At 41.9% G+C, this 12,162-nt stretch overlaps 1 protein-coding gene across 11 annotated transcripts in view; it reads left to right on the plus strand.

Annotated features, from left to right (window-relative positions):
- The window catches only part of eml1 (EMAP like 1), a 69,554-nt gene that overhangs the window by 36,623 nt on the left and 20,769 nt on the right, over nt 1-12,162 (plus strand). For 7 of the 11 annotated variants that reach the window (XM_080784017.1, XM_080784020.1, XM_080784021.1 and 4 more), the window contains 4 exons: nt 923-976; nt 4,597-4,729; nt 9,021-9,149; nt 10,251-10,279. In XM_080784017.1, the coding sequence (XP_080640143.1) occupies nt 923-976; nt 4,597-4,729; nt 9,021-9,149; nt 10,251-10,279 (345 nt within the window). The remainder of the gene's footprint in view (nt 1-922; nt 977-4,596; nt 4,730-9,020; nt 9,150-10,250; nt 10,280-12,162) is intronic. The other 4 variants (XM_080784024.1, XM_080784026.1, XM_080784027.1 and 1 more) reach the window with 1 other exon arrangement.

Below are 12,162 nucleotides of genomic sequence, written 5' to 3' on the forward strand. Positions count from 1 at the left end.
ATTGGTAAAAATGTGTGGGAACCCGTGGAATAGAACAGTCGATACAAAGTTTTTATAGATTGAATAGGTACACATACAAATTAATGCAAAGTTATGTGTATCTAAACAGCTGGCTTCGGCTTTTGTTCTGTGCGATGCAGCGACGCGTCAATCAATCATGCGTTTTTGTTTCACTAGTTCCCTTCTCTCTCCTCACCTGCGTTCCTTAATGGAAGAACTCATTGTTGTTGTCAGCCAGCTCCCACATGTGCGATGTAACACATCACATCATTACCTAGCAGTCAGTAAAAAAAACATTTTCAAAAACCTTAATTCTTTTTTGTAAAAAAAAAATCATAAATAGCTGATCTAAACTTGGACACTCAGGCATGAAGGAAGCATGAGTTAAAGTCCGTTGCTCTCCCCTTGTCCCCCATATATGGGGACTAGGTTGGTGGAGGGTGTGTAGAGCCCAGGATCACATTAGATGATTGACACAGGGGTGAAAAATGGGTTACAAAATCGTGGGATAAAAAATATATATAAAAAAAAAAAAAAGCTGATCTATGAGCTCATAAGTCCTGGTGTGAAGCTGGTAGACATTGTCAATCAAACAACAAGTTTCAGGACAGCAGGCTTTTGATATTGGCTAAAAAAGTGTGAAAAAACTTGCAGTCCACTTCAGTAATAGTGGAACACACGCACGCGCGCACACACACACACACACACACACACACACACACACACACACATACATATGAACACGCACAGCCGCACATTCTCCCAGGAACACCATCCCTCTCTCTCTGTCCATTTCTTTCTCTCTGTTTCTGTGATGTTTCCAGTCGAATCCCACTATTTCCTTCCATTTTCAATTGCCCCCATGCTCCTCCTTGCTATGTTGTTATTTTGTGGTGTCTACTGTATGTGTGTACACGTGTAGACCCAGCTTTGATGAGAAAGTCTCCCTCAGCTGACAGCAATGTTGGCAAGCCAGGTAGGCCTCCTGTCCTGCTCGTTTGCACTGATCAGGCCTGCTGTAGTGCTGCTGTGCGTGCGGATCATTCTACATACTGTACTGATGAATCACTGCCCGCTAATCTCATGTCAGACATTATGTCACTAGGAAACATTACTGTATACGTAACTCCACGCTGCCTGAGAGTCTGTGACCACTGGGCACTTCAAAAGCCAAGTACTTGTAAGGCTGCCAATCGTTGCTGCGTTGATCAACGTTTATTTTCTAAAAGTGCGACTAGTTAGGGCTATGGATATGTGATAAATAAATAATCTGATTGCCCAGGCATTCATCGTATCCTCGAGACTGGTTGTATCCGCCCCTGCTATAGAGCGTCGCAGTCCCGCCCCCTTTCATGACGATGAGCGGCCCGGAAGACAATTTCTCATACGTTTTTCCCATAGATGTTTCAAATAGTATTTATTTAATGACCGATAAGCCTCAGACAAAGCCAACTCGGATGGTGACAAATCATGACAATAAACAAAAAAAAGCCGGAACTGAAACTGAAACGCTTTACCAACGCTGTCTGGGAGTAGCCTATTGGTTAAGCACAAACCACACCAATGGGTGTGGTTTGTGCAACTCCTCGCAACCGTTTGGTTGCAAGGAGGCGACCCATTGCGGTTTGGGCCAAACCGGTGAGGTTTGGGCCATTGAATTGAACCAGTTGAATCACTCGGGTCGACTTGGGTCGACGTGCAACAGCACACATATCACACCGCTGGGACCAACGCTAAAACCGTCTCGTGACTCTAGTCCCGTCTCGACCCTTTTGTGTGCTTTGGGCTTTAGACAACCTCGGGCTATGATGAATGTCCGGGTGATACCGTTTCAGTTAGGCATAAACCTTGTATCTCCGTATCTTTTTATGTTTCTTTTTTGTAAATTGCAGATCTACAAGATCTGCTTTTTTAAATTTGAAAGTGGTTAAGTCTGTCTGTCTGTGGCGTTTATAGATAGCTCACCAATGAAAAGTATTAACAAGAGCTTGTGGCTAATTATAACTACGTTGGATCCATTAGTACACAGGGTTGTTATTTTTTTTCGTTACATTTTGGGACATACAAGGTTTCCACACGGCAACGACAATATGTATAATTTATGTATGATATTTGTGTGGAACCTAACAACAAATTCTGGCTGTCGCAGTATGACACACTGTAATGGATGTTACTAATCAACAAACATACACACTGCCATTACCATACCTGTCTCGTGTAAACACTTACTGTATGTCTGCAACCTCTGTTTGCTGCACCAATAATAGTGATGGATGGATGATGATGTCTTTTTTAATACATTCTATTAATTTCTGTAATGTCACTCTGCATGGCCCCAGAGTTGGGTGTGAAATACATAGCACATGTTGTGATGTCTTTGATGTTCACATACTGTATTCACCAAACTATTCAAAGACTTCGCACACATACAGTAGGCTTCAATCAAGCACGCCTTAAAGTATTTCATGTCTCCAGATGTATCTAGCATATTGCCCAGGTCAGGATTGCCCTCTTCCCATGACATTTGGATGAAAGAAATGCATTATAATTCTTATCTCAGTCACATGGGTAAATAATATGGACGGATACAGCGAGACTCCATATTTTCCACAGCATTCTGGAAGCTCACTTCTTGAGACTTTACCTCACCCGCCTAACACTCCTCCTTCCTTGTATTACTTCGTGTTGGCAATTTTTACAATCTTGTTGGCAAGTTATGGCATGTTGACTATAGAGCGTCGCAGTCCCACCCCCTTTCATGACGACGCCAGGCCCAGGAAATGATTCCCAATGCATTTTTCCCATAGACATTTCAAAAGGTATTTATTTAAAGACGGTTACGTTGACAAAGCCAACTCGAGTCGTGACAACTCATGACAGCAAACAATATTTTAGACCAAACAAATAATTACAAAGAAGAAAAACAACAAAAAAAGTGTTGTAACCTGCCGTTTTTTTCTTCTTTGTAATTATTTGTTCGGCCCAAAAAATTGTGTTTGTTGTCATGATTTGTCACGACAAGAGTTGGCTTTGTCCGCGGCGTAAACGTCTTTAAATAAATACTTTTTGAAATGTCTATGAGGAAAATGAACGGAGAATCATTTCCTGGGCCCTGGTAGGGGGCGGGACTGCGACGCTCTACTGCATGCCTTGTTGAATATACTGTATATACAGTACTATGCAGGTATTATATTACTTGACATGCTAACGGCACTAAATTATTTTCTTTACATTATGTGATTATCATTTGTTGACTAAGGTTCATACCATTTACTCTGATCTTGCACTGGATTAGAGTATCTTCTTAACGACGTGAACCCCAGTGTCCCTGTTGTGGTGTGAATGTTCGCTGGAGATATGGGGAGGCCATGGCTGAATGGGTAGAGAGAGAGAGAGAGCCTCCTGATTGGCCCTGGTGTATGGGGCAAAGTGTCCCTGAGCAGGCAAAGACGTTTAGGGATGCTATACCCCGCATGGGCGGAAATTGGGCCCTCATTCATACTCCAGTTTTAGGTGACAAGCAACTCACCGCGGTGTAGTTTTCTAAAGTTAGAAAACTACAGTAGCAACGTATCGCTCACCCTGACGCATCTCTCTGTTTTTACTAACCATCACTCTAGCTGGCCAATGCCTAGCCTAAGTTTTAAGTAGGTCTACAGGCAGTCAGGCACAAGCAGCATGTATTCAAACCCGGCACACATTCCCTTTTCTCTATGATCCTCATCTCTCTGCTGTACCACCCACTGTTTGAGCCTTATCTGGTTTATCATCTGTTGTTTTGGTCACACATCATCCATACACAAACATACACCTTTATATAACCACACAGTTGCACGCACACGCACACACACACACACACACACACACACACACACACACACACACACACACACACACACACACACACACACACACACACACACACACACACACTGACTTTTTAGTATTTGTATTTTTTATTCGGCACAGTATAAAAAACAACACAGTGGACGTATAAATATAAGAAGGGTAAAGTGCTAGGCTGAGGCAAAAAAAAGCCCAAGGGGCTTACACGAGGCCTCTACCTATGTACAGTAAATCATAATGAAACATTGTACAAGTATTGCAGTATTCTGCAGTGGTAGAACTGGAATTGTTGCGTGCATGCGTGTGTGTGCGTTTAGGGGTGTAATGAAACGTGTGACAGTGCTGCGTTTATAGAGCAGAGGGCAGAGGCCATTCAACATACTCATTTATCTTTATGAGAGTCCCTCACACGTGATTAATAAAACATCAGCATCTTTTACACACAAAGAAAATCTCAGTGCTCAAAATTCCCTTCTTTTTCCAATGATGGAAAACATGGTACATTGATCAATATACAGAGACACCTTGAAAATGAAATACTTTTTCTATCAATATCTCATTCAGTCTGGTCCACAGCATGGTCTTGTGCTAACATATTTCACAACTCTTTCAGCAACTCTCAGTACTCTCAATTAAGCACACACGCACATAAATGAGCACCCATAGATAGGTACAGTACAAGTACACTACACAGTAAGTGGTCAAATGTTCCAACCCTTTAATGTGAATTGTGGGTTATTCCTCTTCTAGCCCGGCCAATGATAGCGACCCTGCCTTTGCGACCCACGGTGAACAACGGGACTGTCCTACCAAAGAAAGGCAGTGGTTCCCTCCCATCCCCGTCCGGATCCCGGAAGGACGTCGCTACGCCAACCAACAAGAGGTGAGAAGACATCCCTATTCTGCTGGAAAGACGCGCAGAAAATAGCTATGATCTACAAGCTCACATTGCGTTGTGAGCTTGTAGATCGCCTATTTTCACAGAAGAGATTGGGTGTAGAGAGAAAAAAAAGAGTACAGTTGCAAATCAGGTCAGTTTTTATTAAGAATAGATCGGGTTTAAGGTTACATTTAAATGTGCACACTCTTTATGTAAGAGAATACATGTTTTTCAATGAGACTGTCCTCACATACCGCGAGCGACAGCGCGCCGTGCAGTGATGTCATCCACCCCTCCTATATTCGCTCGTACAGCAAACGGGAACATGGAAAAAGACAACAATTATCACGTCATAGACATCCACTTATCTAGTCTTCAGATTTATTAGAGAAATCATGACTTGCTATGAGTGGGATATAAATGTTTCAGCTAAACCGCTATACAGCTTATGTCCTAGACATCTAAATGAATGGTCTGTATTACTGGGAGCCCAGAGGCTGTGTTCTGTTCATATAACCACATCCATGTAGGTCCCGGAGAAATTGACCACGTACTGTATGCAACATCTGATATATTATCCCCTGTCATAACATTTGATTTGATAGCCTTTTCAATGCCACAGCCACTGACATTTTACATGGCTGATAAATACTGAGGCAGTGCTGTCATCATAATCTATGCTCCTGTCCTGACATTCAGTCACTACAAGACTATAGATTGAATTAGTGTGCGTGCGCGTGCGTGTGTCCGCGCACGCGTGTATGTGTGTTCACGGAGAGCCCAGGTTATCAATCTTGTCTGGCAGGAGGAACAATGGTCTTGTTCCCATCACTGTCTGGCACTGGAATTATCATAATCAGATGACCGTCCGTGAGGAGAGAGCAGGGACCCATTCCATTTCAGATTGCAGTTCCCTCCAATTATCCAATGCATCCTTGTTTATTCCCTATACAATAGGTATGTCCCTATACTGTATACCTATTGTGCTGAATATAAGACTTCGTTTTTTTCCCCAATGGAACATTCAATGTTCTTTTTCCACAAATGAGGAATGTATCCCAACATGAACCAATATATTCTTGTTAGTTGCTATTCTATCCCTGATCATGGGGAATATAACAAGGAAACAGCTACATACCGTATACTATGGAATGCAGCCAGTGACATCTCCTCTCCAGTCTAAATGAACCCATTAAAACCTGAGGCTGATTCTACAAATGCCTTCTAGACCAGTAGTTCTAAAACGTTTCCGTAATTCAAAATGATTCAACATTTTTCAATCACTTTCAAGATTTTTCAAAAAATGTTCAAAACTAGCAGATGTACAAGCGCACAGCGTGGCACGCAGTGAGCTTGTACAAGTGCTATTTTTGAATAGCCAACACTAAAATCTAAATGGACACAGTGGCTTTCCCGGTTCTAATGGGTTTGAGGTAGGTTGTCCAATGACTAGTCTGAAGTCTGAACTAAGTACTGCACCCGTACGTATAGTAGATACACCAGGACAGATACTAATATGAATGTGCAGTAGGAAATGTCAGTCTGGTTTCTTTGAGGCATTTCTCTGTGTGCCAGGCAACCTAAGCCTGGACTGATATTTGTGCTTGTCTGGTTTTAACTAGACTGGGATGAACTCCTTTTGATGTTTTCTGATCAGGTCTATGGGGGGGATATAACTTTGTGTCAGCAGGCGGTCGTTCCAGGCAGAAATGTTCTCCAAAAGTAAATTATTAATTTGATGAATCCGCATTTTTTTTCACTCCTTGGTCGGACACAGTGACCAGAGTTTGATTCAGCCTATGCTATTCAATAGGAATGGAGCATTTTGTTGCCATTGCGTGGCTTTCCGCTACGTTCCCATTGGAAATCATTGGCAGAATCTGCCGCATAGGCAGAATCAAACTCCGTGTGTCTGTACACTTACAAATATACATTGATTTATTTGATTATTATTATTATTCAAAAAGGTTTTCAAAAATCTAAAAAACAGTTTCTTCAAGTAAAACTCCCTCGTAGCGTGACTGGTGAGACTAGACTACTCCATTCAGCTTTCATGTCGGGGAACAAAAACAAAGCGGCTCTAATGGTAAACCACAACTGGAAACCACCTTCTAGAATCTCGAAGGATCACACTGGTCACATCAGAATGGAAGCCAGGCTTTCCTCCGTGTGGAAAGCCTGTCTTCAGACTGTCTTCTCGCTCTATTCATGATGTATATTTATATGAATTTGATATTGTTTATCCTTTGGTTTATGTTCTATGGTTCTCTTTGGCCTTTGAGCTCTGGGCCCAATAAAATACGTTTTGTTGACTTTCTAAGCCATTACCGGTTGCGTGTTTGGTCATGAAAGGAGATTATGAAGCGTTTCTGTTTGTAGGGCAGTGCTTGTGTTTGTGCTGCTCTCAATGTTCCAATATTTACTCGATCAGAGGAGCTTAGAAACCACACAGCACACGCACACAGCACACAGGAATGAAAGACATGAACTGCTTTCGGAAGGGGCAATCATGACACAAATGGTATTTGATGGTACTTAAAGGCAGATGTATACCCATTGTTTGGGCTACAGAGGGTTTACAGAATATGTGGTGTATTTCATCCCCTCGCTCCCTGCCCTGCATGTCTAATGTCCCTGTCCTCTTCCATGATGACATTTATATATCCTGCCCACCCACATTGTCTGTCTATCTGTCTGTCTGTCTGTCTGTCTGTCTGTCTGTCTGTCTGTCTGTCTGTCTGTCTGTCTGTCTGTCTGTCTGTGTCTGTGTCTGTGTGTCCAGTCTGTCTTCTCTATCTGGCCCTGCCAGATTTCTCTACTTCCCCCTCAGGTGAGAATGTTCCTGAATATATTGTTGGTCACGCTCTAACATCCTTACCCCATACTTAAGTGGTTAATGATGTTTTAATCACTCACCTGTTATTACTTAAGTCCCTAAAACTTGCCATTATTTGGAATGACAAATTAAGTACCACCTCCATCCATTAATAACAACGTGCTGTATATTCTTTTCTTGTCTAATCTCATTCACTGGAACAGCATTTGTTTACTTCAGTCCATGAATAGGATTAGTCTAAACTGGATTAGACTATAGCTGGAGTGTGGATTGCTCACAATCCAATAAATATTGGCATACATACTGCACTGTATTTCCCAAATGATTAGTATGGTTATTGACGGTACAAAATAATAATAATAATAATACAAAGAAGATCTCTCTCTCTCTCTCTCTCTCTCTCTCTCTCTCTCTCTCTCTCTCTCTCTCTCTCTCTCTCTCTCTCTCTATATGTCTCTGTATCATACTCACTCACTCACTCACTCACTCACTCACTCACTCACTCACTCACTCACTCACTCACTCACCCACCCACTCAGTTACCCTGTAAAAGGGACAGCATCAGCAGCCATATCCAGGGGTTTGAATGGACTTGGCTCTGGTGGGATGGATTAGGTGTGAGTGGGCCTACCAGCCAATGGACTGCTGATCAGGGCTTTCCTTTGTGTAAATGAGCAGCCTGTCTGCATTACTGATGTTCAGGCTTGCAAAGGTTCTGTTGGCACGTCCACCAAGCACCAACTGTCCACCACACATGACTTTTAGGAGAAGAAAGAGGGAAGATATTGTGATTTAAAATCTACTCTTATTCTCCCAGCAATTGTAGAATTTTGTTGCAGTAAAATGCATTATACTTGTGGGCTGGTCTCTTCCTTGCCTGACCTTTTCTGTAATGAAGTTCCTTTCTGTGGGTTCTTATCTATTCATGACATTTTTCATTCTATAATTCATAACGGCTTCAGACCAATCTGCCATATGGCTTAACCCATTCTGACCGGGCACCCATTTTGGTGTTGGCATCATGTTATGCTTTAGCTATTGAAAAATAGCAGATCTACAAGCTCATAGCGCGCCACCGAGTGGCGCGCTACGAGCTTGTAGGTCTGCTATTTTTTGAAAAATCGAAGAACGACTGACATTTTTAGAATCTGATCTCAGGTCAGAATGGGTTAATCAGACCCAGTGTGTGTCCAGTGGAAACCTCGTATGAATCTGATCTCAGGTCAGAATGGGTTAAGGTCCCTTATCAAAGAGACGGCATGACTGAATGTATAATAATAAGGCTAACTAACTTAATCTTTTACTTTAAAGTGCTATACTTGGATGAGAAAAGCATTTTTAGAAAAGCAGTGTCAGGTAGTTCCACGACCTATTTCTCTTACCTTCCCTATCATCCACACCCCCCCCACCCACTACCCCACACACTTTGAACATCTGTCCTCCATCTCTGTGCCGCAGCACCGTGAGGCGAGCCAACTCAAATGAGCACATGGGAACTCTCACGCGGAAGGATTCGGGCGACTCCAAGAGCAACCGAACCCGCGCCGGCTCCACTGGCAGCAACTCCAGCGGCAAAAGAAGTGACAGGTAAGGTCCTCGGTATCTATTTGTCATGTTCAATTATATGACATTTAGATCTATTTGATCTAATAAAAAACAGCTTCAAGTCTGTACTACTTCCGTGTTGCATAAGAGTGACATCACTGTCCAGTCCTTGGTATCTTTACCGTAGGCGTAGCCTTGTTTCAACGCGTGTGTTTATGATCAGCTGTCGGCAGCATAATGAAGCTCTAGACTAAGATTTAGACTCTCGTAGATGTATTTATCGATTCTGACGTCATCACTCTCTACGAGTGCCCCACTTGTCCGGTAAGTGTACGGTAAGCAATTACAACCTGTAGTTTTCAATAAACAAATGTGTTTTGATCCACTCTCATGTCTCGGAATCTGGCATCCATCTTGGATTTTCCTCGATTTATAAATGCGCAACAGTGCCCTGCGCAACACTGACCGCTAGGGGCGCTGTTGCCCATTTACAATCAAGGAAAATCCAAGATGGATGCCAGATTCCGAGACAGAGTGGATCAAAAGTGGTTGTAATTGCTTGCCGTACACTTACCGGACAAGTGGGGCGCACCTTAGATTTTGAATTTGTACAAGTTAAGAGTTACTTTGAGGCACAGCTTTTCAGACGACGAGCCATGAGGCAAGATCGCTTAGACTCTCGTAGAGACTGATGACATCAGAAAAACATCGATAAATACTGTCTGTCTGTCTGTCTGTCTGTCTGTCTGTCTGTCTGTCTGTCCAGTCTGTCTTCTCTATCTGGCCCTGCCAGATTTCTCTACTTCCCCCTCAGGTGAGAATGTTCCTGAATATATTGTTGGTCACGCTCTAACATCCTTACCCCCACCACTTAAGTGGTTAATGATGTGTTTTTTCATCACTCACCTGTTATTACTTAAGTCCCTAAAACATTGTAACTTGCCATTATTTGGAATTACAAATTAAGTACCACCTCCATCATCAATAACGACGTGCTCTATATTCTTTTCTTGTCTAATCTCATTCAGTGGAACAGCATCTTGGATTTTCCTCGATTATAAAAAAAAAAAAATATATATAATTATTTCACCAGACTAATGCCCGTCTAATGCCCTCTTTCACCATTTCTGTTTCATTTGACAGCAAACAGAGGGATCCTGTGTTCAATGCAGGTAAGACCCACAAACCGCTTCTCAGATATTTGATCCCAAAAACTACGGTAGCAGTGTGCTATGGCTACGGTACCATTTACTCTTTCTACAGTTAACAAAATTCTCAGTGGCCGAAGGTGTGAATCAGATGTTTAATGTCTTTATGAAGAATTATAAATTGGGAATATATGTGAAATATGACCCTGCTAATGGTTTTGTGCACATTGGTTTCAGTCGTCATAATTAGGATCATTGTGCACTAAACCAGAGCATGAACAGATTGTTGAAGTCCATCGATGCACACAGAGGACCACTAAGAGATGTTTAAGTGATGCGGTTTCCATCCTCGAAACACTCATTAACCCATTGGCCATCATTCTTAACCAATCAACTTCACCCTGCTCTTCCAAATCTCACTAAATCATGCATTCTTCGATTCTCAGTGTTTTTGTTTTGTTTTGTTATGGCATATAAGTATTGTGTAAATGTTTGAAAGGCATGAATTAGTCCATTCTTTTCTGTTGAACACAAAAAAAAACAATTTAATGCACTGTATGGACCGGTACAGCTGGTTGGCTGATCATTTTGTCCTATATTTGAGTCCTATATAAAGTGATTAAGTGGTAGCATTTTGTAAAGAGTGAAAAACAGAGTAGAAAGAGATTTCTTGTGGAAGAATGATCTCTGATCCATGTGGCATTCTCATTGATGTGCACGGGAGTGTAGAACTAGACTAACCCACTTTTCTAAATGTACAAAAAGAACAAAAACCATGGCAACAAAACAATGCCATGGCATAGGAAATTAGATGAGTATTGATTCAATTTCCCATCTTCCTGCAGTTATAGATTTGTTAGTAAATGGAATTCCTGATTCCATTAGATTTAAACACCTGCCTTTGTTTTTGTTTGGTTGAGTCTGAAGTCATACAGTGGTGTCCCGGAGAGCCAGAGATGTTTTTTAATGCAATTTGTCTCGCCTCCAAGCTGGCTGACCCGCTGCCTCTACCAAACCCCCTGATTTTGTCCAGTGAATGATTCTTGCATGCCTAAGCCACATATAAATCTATCTAAAGCCAGTTGAATTAAACAGATAGCCTCAGACCAGGGACAGCCATCGCTGAATGGGTAGAGAGAGTCCTTCCGGTCAATCAGACACTTAACTGTTACTGCTCCTAATAGTTAGACTGGGTTAAATGCAGTGGACATATGTGCAAATGTACAGGGACAAAAGATACCTAGAAGAAGTGGGGACTTTAAGGAATTATTATTATTATTATTATTATTATTAGTTGGATTTTATTATTATTCGTAATTGTATTATTATAATAATTATAAAAAGGCCTACAGCATAAATGTAATTGATGCTGCTAGAGCTGTTCATGTAAAAGGAGTCCATGCAGTTGAGTTTAGTGATTCACACATTATCACATGACCGCTCGGATGTCAGCATTCCTTCCATGGGACATTCCTATAATTTTGTGGGGGTAAATGGGCCCTTAGGTCTTCCTAAGGCCATGATCCCTACCCTTGCTATCCGTGTTTGAATGCTGATGCTGAAGAGATAATTAACATGTCGCTTCATGGACATTTGAATCGATTTGCAGACCTATTATCTCCTGCAAAGCTGCACAGTAAGTGCTGTGCCATGGACATAAACAACCACCAGAATACACTTAACCGGTAGAAATGGATAATTGGAACAGTTGGCCCCGTCAGGAATATGCTTACATGTGATCTGTGTGCTGATTGCACTGAAAGATCTGCTTTCAGAAAGATGTCGGAGTTAGTCATGTTTCGGTGGTGTGAAGCCATGTGAAGAGTGATGTAGCAAATGTATTTGACATGTTGCAAATGTGTGTGGTTTTTTTTAAAGCAATATAAAACATCATGAGGTAGCTGACG

Source organism: Protomyctophum bolini (genome assembly GCF_963924005.1).
Source record: "Protomyctophum bolini genome assembly, chromosome: 15".
Lineage (NCBI taxonomy): Eukaryota > Metazoa > Chordata > Actinopteri > Myctophiformes > Myctophidae > Protomyctophum > Protomyctophum bolini.